Genomic DNA, 16462 nt, shown 5'->3' on the forward strand with positions numbered 1-16462 from the left:
CGCCCCTGCTGTGGGCAGGGACATCTTCAACTAAATCAGGTTGCTCAGAGCCCCATCCAACCTGACCTGGAATGTTTCCAGGGATGGGGCATCCACCGCCTCTCTGGGCAACATGTGCCAGTGCTTCACCACCCTCAGCATAAAAAATTTCTTCCTCATATCTAGTCTATATCTACCCCCCTTTAGTTTAAAGCCATTCCCCCTTGTCCTGTCGCAACAGGCCCTGCTAAAAAGTTTGTCCCCATCTTTCTTACAAGCCCCCTTTAAGTACTGATAGGCTGCAATAAGGTCTCCCCAAAGCCTTCTCTTCTCCAGGCTGAACAACCCCAACTCTCTCAGCCTTTCCTCATAGGAGAGGTGTTCCATCCCCCTGATTGTTTTCATGGCCCTCTTCTGGACCCGCTCCAACAGGTCCATGCCTTTCTTCTGCTGAGGGCTCCAGAGCTGGACACAGTACTCCAGGTGGGGTCTCACCAGAGCAGAGTAGAGGGGCAGAATCACCTCCCTCGATCCGCTGGCCACGCTTCTTTTGATGCAGCCCAGGATACGGTTGGCCTTCTGTGCTGCGAGCACACATTGCTGGCTCATGTCCAGCTTTTCATCCACCAGTACCCCCAAGTCCTTCTCAGCAGGGCTGCTCTCAATCCCTTCATCCCCCAGCCTGTATTGATACCGGGGCTTGCCCCGACCCAGGTGCAGGACCTTGCACTTGGCCTTGTTAAACCTCATGAGGTTCACACGGGCCCACTTCTCGAGCCTGTCCAGGTCCCTCTGGATGGCATCCCGTCCCTCTGGCGTGTCAACCGCACCACTCAGCTTGGTGTCATCTGCAAACTTGCTGAGGGTGCGCTCGATCCCACTATGTCACTGATGAAGATATTAAACAGTACCAGTCCCAATACGGACCCCTGCGGGACACCACTCGTCACCAATCTCCATCTGGACATTGAGCTGTTGACCACTACCCTCTGGATGCGACCACCTAACCAATTCCTCACCCACCGGACAGTCCACCCATCAAATCCATACCTCTCCAGTTTAGAGAGAAGGATGTTGTGGGGGACCATGTCAAAGGCCTTACAGAGGTCCAGAGAGACGACATCTGTAGCCCTTCCCGTGTCCACTGACGTAGTCACTCCATCATAGAAGGCCACTAGGTTGGTCAGGCAGGACTTGCCCTTGGTGAAGCCATGCTGGCTGTTCTTAACCCTGTTTAGCACTACAGCCAGTTTTCCACATTTCAGTATACTGTTTTGCTACTATTGACTTGCAGTGCTGCAGGTCAGAAGGCATAAAAAAGCCTGATACCATAACAACTTTATTTATTTAATTTCTATTTTGAAAGTACTTTAAACTTGACTACTTCATGGTATCCCCCAAGGCGCGCTTGATGTTTATGTGCTATTGAAAACACCCTGTCTCACACCTAGAGAAGAGAGGCAGGTACACATTGCTTCAGGCAGCATGAGAAATAATAACAAAATAGGGTGCGACTCCCTTGACCCACTGCCTTTAGGCTAAACTTCCTTATTTAATTCAATTTCAGAAGTCAAAGTGATTTCATCAGACCCAGCCACTAAAGACATCCAACATTCCTGGACATCCAGCTCTCTTTCCCTGGCTTTGTTTAAGGACCTGAAATATTGGAAATAAAACAATCTCTTGGATCACCCTCTTGTGTTGTTTTTCTTTTGCTTTGTTTTTTTGGCTTGTTTTGGGTTTTGTTTTTTTTTTTTTTTTACATCCGGTTCTCAAAGCGCTTCAGACACTGAATCCAGCAACTGCTTCCAAAAAAATCCAAGCAAACAGATATAAACCACTACTAAGGAAAACTATTTGTAAAAAAAAAAAAATATTTATTTGGTGCAGTCTTTACATGCAAGATAATTGCATTTCAAACAAGACTAGTAGAGTCATTTCATTCAAAAGATTTATCCTTCTTAACAAAAGTGACTTGGTATGGCTTTTTGATCCTCTGTACTATGATTATAAATTCTTTTCAAAATCCTAGTTGAGGTGGCACTCTGATATTAATTACATTTTGCTAAAAACATACATGCATATACATAAAGGAGAGCTCTAAGGAATTAAAAGCCGAATTTAATAAATGAGGTAGTTCATCTGGTTACGCAGAAACGCAGATTTGTGTCTCCTTGTACAAAACATCCAGCCTCTGTATATGTGTCTGCAGTCAGAGGTCTGTCGCTTGCAACACAGCCTTACTGAAAAACTTTGCCCTTTGCATTTCACAGCCAGGAGAGTTCAACAGTCAACCTTGTTGTGCTGCAGCCAGGGACCTCGCCATCGGGACACCTAACTCACCGCTTCCTGCTACAGCTCTGGAGCATCCCTCTCCATAGCCTACATCAAGAGTGACAGCAGGTCTTGCCCTTTTTGGGTTCAGAGCAGCTTAAGGCAGAACAGCACTTTTACTTATCGAGACAGTCAGACTGGTCTCCCTTCGAACAATCTGACTTGGATGACTGTTGTGTTGAGATCCTGAGGATTTTTAACTACCTGAATATACAGTATTTTTTTTCTATGCCTCTACCGTAGTGCATGAAAACTTCCCTTCATATGTACCAAAAAACATTCATTTCTTTTTAAATTGCCAACCAGCAGCTCAGAGATTCAACGTTCACATTACTTAACATTTAATTTAAAACACTACTAAACCGTCTCAGCATCCTGCTACGAAAATCTTAAATTAAATTGTGATTAAAACTGCCATTATAATCCTGTACCTGATTATCAAGCGAAAGTTACTCAACTAAAGAGACATTTCAGCAAGCAGACGACAGAACGACTTTCTGCCACGCACCACAAGAAGAAAGGTGCTCATTGTGATATCCTTCACTGATTAAGATCAGTCACTGTAGCCAGCACAGAACCGAGTGTGCAATCCTTCATGTTATTTTTAAAAAGAAAATTCAAAGAGGAAAAAAAAAATCATTTGCAAAGTGAATAAATATCCCAGGCACCCATGGCTTCATTTATCCTTGTTCTCAGAAACATCGATCATCAAGAAGGACAGACAGCATTGTCATCTGTTTGCCTGTTTGAAACAGAAAGAAAACAAAAAACAAAGGTTCAAGTTCTGCTGACAGACTATCTTACCAATTACTTGGATGCTTCTCAACAGAATACCTTCATTAGCAGACAAGTCACATTTATTTATTTTTATAAATAAAATCAAGTTTCAGGATTTGGGACATTTACAATTATTGAGAACACCCAAATATTTTACCTGCATATTTTTGTAAATCCAATCTGTAAACACAGTCATATTCCCATATACTCCAGGTCTATTGGGACTAGCACAGCCAGTTCCCCAGCTGGTATCTCCAACCAGCCACCACACGGAGTTTTTGTTAGTTACTAGCGGACCTCCGCTGTCACCCTGCACAAAATACAAGCATATTATTAGTGACCTGGCCACCAGGAAAGACACAATCCATTTCACTTCAGGAATACAGGTTAAGTTTCACAAAAAGCTAACCACCATTTCAAGGTAGTCACTAAAACAAAATGCGATGGCAATTACAGTATTAAAAGATGACTGCTTGTAATAGGGATGAAAATCGTTTGCCCAAAGCACTAAACGAGATTGGCATTATTGACTTTCTTGTTTGCAAGCATAATGCTAAACTATCGCCGTGATTATGAAGACCATTCATTCACTTTCAAGTACCAGATAACAAAACATCCTTGAAGCATTAAAAAGGACTGCCTCACCCTCTTTGGGTATTTAGTGAGAACTCGGCACTGGCAGCCATTCAGAAGATGAAACAAAAGCTCTCCCTTTTAAAGGGATGCACCACAAAAGGAAACAGAAGCCCAACCAAAATGTTACTCTGTTTTGGTTTTTTGCGTAGGATCTGTTTGCAATTAATAGATGATTAAAAAAGCCTACTAGTAAGACCACAAAAATAATCAGATCATTATTAGGTGTTAATTAGGAATAATTACCTGACAGGAATCAATTCCTCCTCTTAGATATCCAGCACAGATCATAGTAGGCAAAATCATGCCATTATAGATATAGACAGAATTACATGTAGAACGTTCTATTAAGGACACCATAACATAATTCAAGTTATTTGATGTTTTACCTAAAATTGAAACATGCACAAAAACACAGATACAAAGGCAAAATTAGAACAAGCATCATATATCGTTGCTATTACAAATCCCAGCAGCTAGCACTGTTCAAGATGAAATAAACTTACTAGAAACATCGGGATGGACACTTAAGATGTATGGTCCATCGCACAGAGACAACTGTGACATTAAAACTCCCTTCCAAGAGGTCAGTGAGTTACCCTGCTTTGCTGTCAGTGCAAGTAAAGAGAACATGGCACCTACCTGCCTACTCCAGCCCCAAATCAACTGTGTTATCTACAGGGCTATTAAAAGCACATGAAGTCTGCAAGAGGCGAAGAGGACCTCCCCAAAGTTTCATGGTCCAGCGCAAGCTGCCAGCAATTCCCATATTCAGGGTCCAGCTTCCCCAGCACCCCCCTCCCCGCCCAGTACCTTCTCATACTGAAAGAAACCTTTCCTCCCTTTCCTTTTCACTTCTTACAAATTTACTTGCATCATGCTATTTTAGCTTGAGGTGGTGGAAAGGACAGGACAGGCTCCTGCCCTTTCCCATGTCCACAGGGGACTGCCTTGGCATACAGCTACCCTTATTACAGGAGAGATGGCCCTGCTAGCAGGGGCACAGAATTGTTTCCTGTGTGAGTATTTCTGGCCCCTGGTACTGATTTGAGGCTCCTTTGCAGTCTGCTGAATGCAACACATCACAACTTGCTTTGAGACAAGAATGCCCTGTGTAAATATTAGGGGCTGTAAAATGCGTGAAAAAATAGCGTATCAACAAATCTGGCTAAAACTGCCCAATCAGCCCATGCAATGGTTATTTGTACACCGAAGAGGACTGGTTTATGTAGAAGACCAAAATATTCCAGAACCACTCTTTACCTCCTTGGTACTCTGCTCCCCACCCAGATATCCAGCACTGCTGATTAGGCTGGAACATCATTCCTGGATTAGGCAGACAAACCGGCCGTATGGTATCTACAAAACAAACACAGTAACATCTGTAATCCCAGATGTCCAGACATAATTCAAAATAAATGCATATGAAATATCTCAGCATGACCACCACTTAAATACATACACACCATGCATTTTCTCTGTACTTTACCTTCCTTGCAGATAAGCAATACTGTGCGATGCAGGAGCAGCAGAAAGCTTACCAGCTGCCCTTTCCCAGATGGCTACCTAATCTTCACCTCAAAGTGAGGAACAAGCACAGTTAATGGTTCTAGCTCAATTCATCAGGCTAACTAGAACAATTAACACCAGCTCTTCTGATCAATAGAGGACAAAGAGGAAGAAAAACTTCTGACAGCTACCTCTCTGCATCCTCTTTGCGAAACCCTGCTGAAAATAATCACAACGCAAGCAGGATTCAATGCCTATATACAAGAAGCATGAAACAAAAACCTGGTAAACAGACAACCTCCCTGCTCTCAGCAGCAGAGGAGCCCTCCAGATTACTTTTAGTAGCTTTAGAGTGATGCACTGAAATATAAAGGACCTGTACACAAAAAGCACTTCAAGTTTAAATAATGGTTTGTCCTCTATTTTTTACTGCTTGCTTACAAACAACCTACATCTACTTTTAAGGAACTTCTTGTAACGCTTGGTTTTGGGGTTGGTTTTCCCAATAGTTATTTCATGTAACTTGGTTTAGGGTTTAATCAGCTGCTCCACCACTACATCCTGAGTCTGCACATATAGGAGTGGCAATACTTAAGCACCATACAGCATTCTGGGGTAAAAGAGATAAGATTATTGAGATGATCCCAAACTCCCTTACCACGTAATCCTACTTAGAAAATCAGAGGGTGTGCCCCCTGCCTCCACCTCCACCCTGTCTCTGTCCCTAAGGAGTCTCTACCCACACTTTGTGTTCTTCCCGCAAGTATCTACCAGGATTTCTTGATGAACTCCAGAAGTTTTAAAAGATGTGCTCATTGCCATTAGATTTTTGCCTTAAGAAGAGCAGAATAGAATACATACCAGTAAAACTCAGCGGTGTCTCTAACTTCATAAGAGCAACGTCATTGTCTTTAGAATCTGTATCATAATCCGGATGGGAAATTATCTGTTGCACTCTGTATCCATTTCTTAAGAGCATCTCATTCTGATTCAGAATCCCAGCGTAAACCCTCCAACTGTACGGGTCAGAAAATCGTCTACAGAAAAAAGAAAGGTTAGAAGGTTTGCTTCTCTGGCAACGACTCACAGATTATGACCTTCAAAAAATTGTCTTCAGAAACAGTAGTCAAATGCATGTGCGACCAAGAATGCACATGCATTTGACTACCATTTCTGAAGAACAAGGTAAACAAATTGCAAGACATCTAACTTTGGGAAAGCTTGACTCTAATCTCATAAATATACCAAAAAAATCTTTGAAATGGGTTAAGTATCACTGTCTATCCCCTTAGTCACTCAGCACAGTAAATTATAGTCTGAGACTGCAACACTGAAGTCTATTGATTTCCATGGCTGAGGGATCAAGCAGTTATTTCTGAGGTCTCACATGTCAGTGGTATCACTCGCATGTACTACCCAAAGCACGCAAGGGCAGCAGAAGCCAGAATTAGTAAAAACATGATCTAGTGAAGGAATTTCACTATCTTGAAAATGCCAAGTGGGGTTTTTTTTGTTTGTTTTTGGGTTTTGGTGGGGTTTTTTAAATGTTAAGCATTCTCGCTAGATGTAATTTAAGTAGTCTCTTGTGCTCCAGCACAGTTTACAAATGCCCAATGGAAAAAACTTTCTGCAAGTGTTAAAACTCCCTCCATGAGAACTGCCAAGGCAGTAGTGCTTGCAAGTCATGCCCCCTCCAAAAATAAAAGTCAAGACTGAAAACCAGTTTTGTGCCAGCTACAGCTTGGTTGCCATTCCTAAAGCTTTTGCATACTACAGAGCTCAAATCAGGAAAACAAAGGAGGGATAAGGTCATCACAAAAAAATAAATACATTCCTTTCTCAAGGTTAAGGACAAAGTTATTTTTCCTTGGCGTAGCCTCAAACCATGATTCAGCCAACCAGCCGTTAAAATGTTTTTGCTTAGTGGGTTTTCCCTCCAACAGAAGCGACCACCTTTTAAACATATTCTGCCACTATACACAAGGTACCACAGCACCCTCAACTCTCCTTTATAGGTTAAAAATGTACAAAGCACCAGTTATTTTTCTTGTTGATGCCTACGTAAAGAGCTGCTTGGATAGGTATAAATCTACATTTAATACTGACTTCGGCTTTACTACCCTGTGGCATGAAGATATGAGGAAATAAATGGCACAGGCATCTTTAAATTGATCATATCTACAGTTGTGCGATATTTGAGAGTTTGGGATTTTTATTTGAGAGTTTCAGATTTTTTTTTTTCTTTTTTCCCTTTTCTTTGTTTTTCCTCACAGAGTAATTCAACATCTTCATGAAAACATTGTACTTTCTGGCATTAAGTTTGGTGCCTTGAGTTTACCTCTTAAGTTGGGTGGGTAGCTATGCCCAACACCACTGCCCAATTTAAGTTCCACCTTTAACAAGTGAAATAAGATTTTCTTCCTGAAGAAAGCAGACAGATGATCTGCAGCCAGCCTCCTCCAGAACAAATTTTCCCTTAATACTTGAAAACCATACTGCTACACAGATAAAATACTGTACCTAGCAAGTGCCTTCAAGGCAGGGAGGAGGGGAGGAATGGTATTTAATTCAGTTTTAAAGCAGAAAGTTGGGATACTTAAGTAAATTTATGCCTTTCAGCCTGAAGCAAGAAAAATCGCCGTTCGAGAGATGAACGAACGAGCCGGTCACTCCGGCGCCCATGCAGGCATGGCAGTCTACAGGCTTAGAAACTCACCCTTCCACGCAGTGTGCCGCCGTCACTATCCACTGGCGGGTGATGATGGAGCCCCCACAGACGTGGGTGCCCTGCACGTGGAGGCTGACCTGCCACGGCCACTGCCCCAGCGCTGCCCCGCTGCCACCCACGATTCTGTTCATAATGTTCACGCTTTTAGTGGACAGGCCGCAGTCTAAGGAGTCAGTTACACACACACAGGCATTAGTTAAAGAGCGAGCTGGTCTGGAAGATGGCTTCTGCAGCTCAGGCTTCGCTAGCAGAGGGGAGCACAGACCATTTCCGACCTCTGCACTGCTGGCGTTCGATACGCCGCAGCTTGGGCCCCTGCCCTGGACACCAAGATCCCGAGTCTCCCATAGCCTAGACCCCGTTTCACATTGCAAACGTCAAGCTGAGTATTTGGTAGCTGCTGCCCTCGGTTCACCACAAACCATAAACCAGTGGTTCATTACACCTTTGAGTGTGGTATTCAAGCATCTCTGGCAAGCCACACAGACACACACCTTTGTGTTGTGCAACAAAACAGACAACAGCCAGGAGTCACCTCATGACAGCCATCACTGCCAGGAATGCACTGCCCACCCGATGGCCGCGTGTTGGAGAGCAGATGCGCCACAGACAGCCCACCACAGCTGCTGGGCAAGGGCTACAGAGCTTCACCACAGGCAAGTCATTTAAAGGAACCGGTGGCAGCAAAGACAAAAGCAACTGGGGATCCAACATCCTCCTTGTCTCCTCTCCCACCCTGCTCCTTAAACTGCACCATTTGAAACTTGGGAACCAGAGTTAAATCATCGTCCGCTCAAAAGATGGTAATTATTTATGCAGATTCAAAAGGATTTCCCAGCCAGAGCATTTCAAAGCATGAACAAGCAGAAGTTTGAGAAACACGGTCACTTACCTATGCAGCGCAAAGAAACCACATTTCCTGATGCACAGGAATCACTGCAATAGAAATAAAAAAAACAAACAGGATTTTAGGCACACAGTGAAGCAAACGGTGAGCAAAGTTCACCCTCCAGCTGCTTCCTACCCTTTCCAGCTACATGCCCTGCCTTCACCCTCATCTTCCTGCTGAGGGTTGCCTCCTTTCTTCACTCTCTCCATCTACCCTACCAGCAACCATCTGGCCTCCACCATTTCTTGCATTCGCCAAAACTGTCATGTGGAAGACTGCAGTCACCAGTACAAAAGGTTTGTAAGCCTATTGAGGAGCAAGATGAAGAACAGCATGAGAAAAAGTTGAGCTGATTTATGAAGTAGTTGTAGAAGAACCTAAACAAGGGAGCCACGGGAACTTTGCAGGCATGGCAGTCTACAGGTTTAGAAACTAGACATTTCAGAGTTGTTTAATGAGAATAAAAGTGATATTTTCCACAGTGAAAGATCCATTTTGCATGCTGTGTGTTCATGTGACTGAAAAAAAAAGCTGCTGTGAATGTCTTACAGCTGGTAGCTATTGTCACCGTACAGAAACTCCTGTTGATGGTCAAAGAGCCTTAGAAAAGTATCTTTGACATGGCAATCTTCTAGACAACATGGAGGGAACAGGATGGGACATCTTTGCTTTTAAAAGAGGAGAGGAAGGATGGAAAAATGACAGCTGTGTTTTTAAATAGAAGGGAGAGCAGTTGCTGCAATCAGATTAAAAACAAAGTCTCTTTCCCTCTAACAATCCCCATTGAAAAATGTGTTTGCATTATGCTATGGGCAGAAGCTACATCTCTTACAGCAGCTAAAAAGACCGCTGATAAAAGGAAAGAATTTTGTATTAAACAAAGATACCTGCTATACAGCTTTTTGTACAAGTCTACATTCCCAGCACTTGTGTTCAGCTTCATGTAGCTTTTAAAGCTGACTTCAGTTGCTACTCCTCGACTGTAGTAATAGGTATCTCTGCAAAACAGAAAGTCTATTATGAAACCCAGTAGTTTCAGTTTTCAAACAAGCAATAAACTGTGCAAGCTAGAGCTTCTGACGTGAACACCACTAAAAATATGATTTTTTTTTTTAATTAAATGCCAGTGTTGTAGTACAGTGCCAAAGACTCAGGTTCTTTAAACATTTGTCAAGTTCTGTTTCCCATCAAACAGTTACTAGATTAAAATAGTATTTTTATCTAATATGCATACACGGTAGGAATCTTCAGCCTCATGAAACAGGGCAAGATGAAGAGATGCCTTTGCTGGTACATTTACACAGCATAGCAGAGTTCAGGTCCAGTAAGTCGTGACAGCCACGTTTCTGTGGGACGACACGGGTAGCACGTGCTGCTGTTCTGCCAGGCTTTCTAGCTGAGGACCAGCTCTGTGTAGTTGCTGCTGGGCTGTCTTACTGGACTTGAAACTACTGGGGTCATTGCCGGTTCAGAGGCCTTAATTCAGAGCACCACGACGCAGCGTGGGCACAGACAAGTTCTGCCTGCCTGGGCAATAAATTCACTCCATTACTCCACACATATCAGAAGACAGCATTTGCCAACTGTATCAGAGAGAGGCAACATCAAGTATTTCAACCGCAGAAGAATTTAGGCTACGGCGTTACATGGGGAGAACGTGGGCAGCAATATGGGCCACGAATGTTTATGGCAATCTTCCACGTGAGCTGGTGTTACTTGTGTCCTCAGAAGACCAAGGCTTTCCAGTAATACTGGTGATGACAGGTTAAGTCAGACTGGATGTTATTGAGCAATTATAATGATCTGCTACTAACTGAAGTGAGCTCTGGAGTGAATGTATTAGATACAAGTGACCCCACTGAGTAACCACTGCATGCGTGCCAGACCCCGTTACTTGGAGCAACGTTTCATTTTGATTCTGTAACAGCTACCATCGTTAAAATCAGACCCACCTGGGTTCACAAGAACTAGATCACCAACTGCTTTTTGTTTCAGATACACATTCTTAAAAACGGCAAGATGGAAATTTTAACCTTTCTGTGTATGTGCAAACACTGACGAAGGTTAGACTTACACACTGTAGCCCATGTCTTTACATGCAATCTTCCCATAATCGTCATTCCAGTCATCTTGACAAACAGGATACCAGGATTTGCTGACAGGTGAATAAACTTCCAGGATAAAGTTTGGTCCAAAAAGTCTAACTGCCAGAAACAGAAGAAAGGGGAAAAAAAAAAAAGAAACCAAGAACACCACATGCTATATTACTGCTCTTTCTCTACTTAAAAGTATTGGTACCCATAATATTTGCTTGTATGTATGAATTGGTGTTAATTTAATGCTGCCTTCTACTCAAATTCTGAGTAAATATCAAGTAGATAGAAATATCGCAATGACTTAATTCTTTTGTGTAAGGCAATTTAAGAACTACCAGTTTAAAAATGCAAGTGTACAATATAGTGTTCATCTTTTCATTTCAGCTTTTATGCTCAAAATTCTCTTTCACTTTCTCCCACTGTGAAAGATTGCAATAGCCAGTCTTTTCTTATCTTTCGTCTACACAATCATACATTTCTTAATATATTGTATATTGTGTATAAACAACATACAATCTATTCTACTACATTTATATGTTATATCTTAATACACCGAATTTCTTCAGACAAGTGCTTGTAGAGCAAGAATGTAACAAGGAGCAATTAGTTCTGACATTACATGCCCCATTATGTATTTATTTGCACAAGAATTTAATATAAAATAGTTTAAGCAAAAGAACAGATTGAACAAGCTTCTCCAAAAACCCATTATTCAACCAAATGGAGAGGAACAGCTTTAGAGCATATGCCAGTAAATGCTAACCCTGCATGAGGCATGTGCAGAATAAAAGTTCCCAGAGAGATAGTAAGAGCACAGCCAGAATTTTCCAGAGTGGCACTGGCACAGCACAGGTGTTAGAAACAAGATGCCACACCTTTGGAACGGACGTTTCCACCTTCAGCTCTGCACTAAAGCTTCCCTTGGCATCTTTTCAGTTGGAAGCACTGACCAGACCAGGCTTTCGTACACAAAGGAGTTATGAAGTAGTTGAAGCGTTATTGGGAGAACAAGGAATGCAAAATATGTGGAAAAAGACGAGCCTGACTGAAGACCACCAGATTTGCATTGTCACTTGAAGTTCTACTAAGAAGTCAGCGATGACTATTCATTCCAGAGACAATGTTACATTGTTTTGCACAAACCCCATTCAAATTAAAAGGTAATATATTAAAAATTGATTCAAAGTTAAGCCACCTCAAACCCCTGAGTCAGTCATTTTGTTTCAGCTTTTCAATCGGACTGGAAACAAACTGAATATCTAGACACAGGTTTCAAAGTGCTCAAACATCCTAAACCACTGTTGTGGTTTAACCTGGCAGGCAGCTGAACACCACACAGCCGTTCACTCACCCCCCCTCCCCACAGTGGGATGGGGGAGAGAATCGGAGAGAGAAAAAAAAAAAAAAAAATTTCATGGGTTGAGATAAAGACACTTTAATAGGACAGAAAAGGAAGGCAAAATAATAAAAATAATAATGATAAAAGAATATACAAAGCAAGTGATGCACAATGCAATTGCTCACCACCCGCCAACTGATGCCCAGCCAGTTCCCGAGCAGCAGTCACCGCCCCCTGGCCAACTCCCCCCAGTTTATGTACTGAGCATGACGTCACATGGTATGGAATGTCCCAGGGGCTGTCCTGGCTGTGCCCCCTCCCGGCTTCTCACTGACAGGGCACGAGGAGCTGAAAAGTCCTTGGCTAGTGTAAGCACTGCTCAGCAACAACTAAAACATGGGTGTGTTATCAACATTGTTCTCCTCCTAAATCCAAAACACAGCGCTGTACCAGCTACTAGGAAGAAAATTAACTCTATCCCAGCCGAAATCAGGACAAGCATTTTAGAGATACAACTTAGGCTAAAATGGCCCTATTGTAACTTAGGCAAGATTTGGACAAGGCAATTTGCTCAAAACCTCTTGCAGTTGGCTGAAGGTCCCCCCCCCTTGACTGCCGGCACTCACCACACCGGGTTTCATCCTCCCCGTCAGGGCAGTGGCTCACTCCATCACACCACTGCGAGAGCGGCATGCACACTCCTGAAGATCCACACTCTATTAAGGAGTCGAGACAACGATTCTCTACTGCGGGGAGAGAGCAACACAGCCGTTAGGCTGAATATCAGCTTAGCCTCAGGTGACTACTGCCAACTCTCATCTTAAGGACTGTTCCACTTTGATAGAGCAAAACATCAGAAAGAGCTCAAACTCAGAGATGGGAGGAGACCTAGCCTGACACAACAGAAGATGTATTGCTCTGTCCTTTACATAGCTTGTGAGATTACATCACTGATGCAACTGACTGGATTTTGTCCCCTGCCCCCCCTGAATAAGCAAGCACCATTAAGTTGTCTGAAAGGAGTCAGTTTTACACTGACAAAGCATAACACTTATAAACAGAAAAGGAGGAAGAAAGCGATTACTCCAACTGCATCCTTTTGCTTTCGCTGCCATTTAAAACAAGATTACATTCACCCTGTATAAATCAAAGTGAGTAAAAAAAAAACCAAACCCTAAGAACACAAAGTGTCATCCTAATAGTTTTAAATGAACTCCCTTCTCTCTTCCTTTCTTTTCTTGCACAGAACAGAAAGGAGAGGCTCCTAAAAACATAGCAAATTGTTTTTTAGTTTCCTTTGAAAAGTGGCCTTCATTGAAAGGGAAATTAAGATAGCACAGGACAAACTTCACCTAAGCCGAACAGAATTGCTCTAGCCCAGCTTCAGAGCTCGGTCACCCCAGTTGGGGACGACTTCCAAGGCAAACGTATCATCTGTGGTATGGCTTACAGTGGTGAGACAGGCTGGGCTCACACATTAACACACTTTCAAAGCAAAAGCCTCACAGAAACAAATAAACGGACGTGAATTACTTCTGCTCCAAGAGAGATCCCATTTTACTAAAATAAAACATATCTTGACCATTTACACTCTCGCAGTTAAGGTATACAAATTTACTTCAATCTTCTTCCTTCACTTGAAATTAAGCGAAGTTCAAATTTGGAACAGAGTTCCATTTCAGAGAGGATGCTCAGCAGTGACTTCCCTAATGAAATGCACTGCAGAATGTGTTGGCCATGCAAAGTCACCTGCCAGCTATCCCCCAGTGCAAAGACCCTTGTAAGAGGTCAAACTGCTCTTCACTAACAGCTACGGTGCTGTACAGTTGTACTGCACCAGCTTTTGCCAAATAGATTGGAGCTTTCCAGAGAGGCCACCTGAATAAGCCGCTCCAGAAGAGTCAAAAAGCTGATGACATCACTTAATGCCAAAAACACTTACTTGATGAAGGGAAAGGAAAGTGACAGCAGCATTGTTCATTAAAAAAAACCAAACCAGAACAAAACAAAAAACCAAACCCACACAAACAAAACGGAGCCATTAGAAAGCAATATTAGTTCGTCTCTCAGGAGATAGGTAACAAAGACTTTCCTGTCCTTAATTCAGCATAAAATGGAAAATAAGAATGTATATTTTTAATTTTAAAAGTTTAATACAACTTTGCTTTCAGAACCAAAAAAAAAAAATTTCTTACCAAAATACCAGATGAAGAAAGCAGCAACTGCACAACAAATGACTAGTAAAATGGATAATACAATGACTATGGTTTTCTTCACACCTGAGATGAAAGCAAGGAGAAAAAGAGAAGTTAGGTTCACAAATAAGCTAATTTCCAGCCACCAGCACCATCTATTTCCTTGACATTAAAAACAGGCATTTTTTGCCAGACAGACTTTTCTCCATTTCACCACCCTTCCTCCAAATTGCCCAGGTTCCTGTCCAGTTACACTGGCATCCCAGCCAGCTATTACTTCTTCATGCACGGGAAGGTGGCTTCTTCGATACAGGAGTTGGAAGGGAAGATCCCTTTTATTTGTTATCTTACTTTGGAAGACCTGAAGTCTAAAATTAGAAGAAATCCCGACAAAACTTACTTAATGCACATGTTCTCCCAGATGAACGTGCTACTGGCCTACTCGACTGATGGGTAGCAACCCTTGGGACACAGCTTGGCACTGATGGAGCATTTGTTGAGAAGTACTGTGGATACGGGTTAGCATCTACTGGCTGCCTGGCAGAATAGACATTTTCTGGCTGAAAGCCATGATTTTCATAGTATGGCGGTGGACCCTAAATGATAATGTTGAGGGGAAGGAAACAGGAGAAAATGAAAAACAGCAGGCAAGACTGAAATTAGGACAAAATAAGTTTCAAATGCCATTTACATTCAGAGCCCTACTAAGTAATTCTGCCAATGCAGAAATATACCATGCATGCATACACATACCAGTGACTCCAATTTACATGGAGAAAGAGATTCAAAGTACATGCCTAATACCTCACACTTTGAATAATAAAAATAACAGAGAGTGAGACTGGAAGGCATATGAAGAGCTCAGTTTCCTGATCCGAAGTAACTCAACCTAAGAAGAATTCTTGAGCCCAGCCCTCCAGCTGGCCGCACAAGCCATCGCACTGGAACATCTGACAGGGTAGAAATAAGCAGCAAGGACAGTTTTAGGCAGTACTGTCATTGAAAGAAATGCTGATGAGTAACAGCCTTTGTGTGTGCAGTTGTCTGGTTCTAGCATAAATGCTTACTGCCCCGTTTTGTCCTATGACAACACCAGGTATACCAAGCAATTTCTGAAACGCACTGGCCTACAGCAGGTTGTGGAATATTTATCGTGGAAGAGCTTTAAGAACTAGTTAGAAGCCATTCCAATCTATCCCTCCAAAATAACCTTTAGAAGTGTAAATCTCTCCCAGGAGTATTTGAGCACTTGAAACGCTACTTAATTCAAGCCTCTTACACCTGCCTCACAGTATATCTTTCCCTTTTTGCAGAAAATAAAACACAACAAATACTCCACATTTTAAAAGACTTGTTAACCAGGACATCACTCAATAGGCTGTTACTTGTAAAGAAATAAAACCTCATTAAAAAAAAAAAAAAAAATCAGAGGGGAATATTTTGTTTACTTACTACAGTAGAGGTCATCTTTCCTTTGTCAGCAGTACCAAAACAATTCAAGTGTTTGGAAGTAAAGCGTGAACCTAGATATATATTAAAAAAAAAAACAACAACCACAAAAAAAAAAAAAAAACAAAACAGAAAACAATCACAACCAGAAGCTTTGTCCACCTTTCTTGTCGTTTTTTTCTTTGGAAAAATGCCAAATCTGGGAGGAAAAAAAAATATGGACGTATTTCAAGAGCGGATACAAATTAAGGTGCAGCATGAAATCGTATCTCAATAGCCTCTCAATACAACCTTGAGGATTATATAGTGGCAACTATTCATTAACACGAGCGCCACACAAACCGAGAAGATTAAGTTAGTGCTCACTCTGCTGACAGAATGAGAGTTAAAGAATATCCTGGCAGCAACCCACATGGTGTCAGTACCAAGTTCAGGTCCTCCTGCCTCTCTCAACACTTACTCATGTATCGCTCTGAGGTTTATGACACAGAAACAAGAACATGAACAAAGTATCGGGAAATACAAATTCAACCA

The 16462-nt window shown here is 42.2% G+C and overlaps 1 protein-coding gene across 5 annotated transcripts in view; it reads right to left on the minus strand.

Annotated features, from left to right (window-relative positions):
• Positions 1 to 1850: 1850 nt before the first annotated feature.
• TMPRSS2 (transmembrane serine protease 2) overlaps positions 1851 to 16462 on the minus strand; it is a 28051-nt gene continuing 13439 nt past the window's right edge. For all 5 annotated transcript variants that reach the window (XM_076354326.1, XM_076354335.1, XM_076354352.1 and 2 more), the window contains 13 exons: positions 15932 to 16002; positions 14880 to 15075; positions 14480 to 14563; positions 12911 to 13030; positions 10924 to 11053; positions 9737 to 9847; positions 8853 to 8896; positions 7949 to 8123; positions 6094 to 6269; positions 4987 to 5082; positions 3970 to 4112; positions 3248 to 3400; positions 1851 to 3055 (listed from right to left, as the gene is read on the minus strand). In XM_076354326.1, coding sequence (XP_076210441.1) covers positions 3044 to 3055; positions 3248 to 3400; positions 3970 to 4112; positions 4987 to 5082; positions 6094 to 6269; positions 7949 to 8123; positions 8853 to 8896; positions 9737 to 9847; positions 10924 to 11053; positions 12911 to 13030; positions 14480 to 14563; positions 14880 to 15075; positions 15932 to 15946 — 1455 coding nt within the window. In that variant the 5' untranslated portion in view covers positions 15947 to 16002 and the 3' untranslated portion in view covers positions 1851 to 3043. The remainder of the gene's footprint in view (positions 3056 to 3247; positions 3401 to 3969; positions 4113 to 4986; positions 5083 to 6093; positions 6270 to 7948; positions 8124 to 8852; positions 8897 to 9736; positions 9848 to 10923; positions 11054 to 12910; positions 13031 to 14479; positions 14564 to 14879; positions 15076 to 15931; positions 16003 to 16462) is intronic.

The sequence above is a fragment of the Aptenodytes patagonicus genome, chromosome 1 (genome assembly GCF_965638725.1).
Source record: "Aptenodytes patagonicus chromosome 1, bAptPat1.pri.cur, whole genome shotgun sequence".
Lineage (NCBI taxonomy): Eukaryota > Metazoa > Chordata > Aves > Sphenisciformes > Spheniscidae > Aptenodytes > Aptenodytes patagonicus.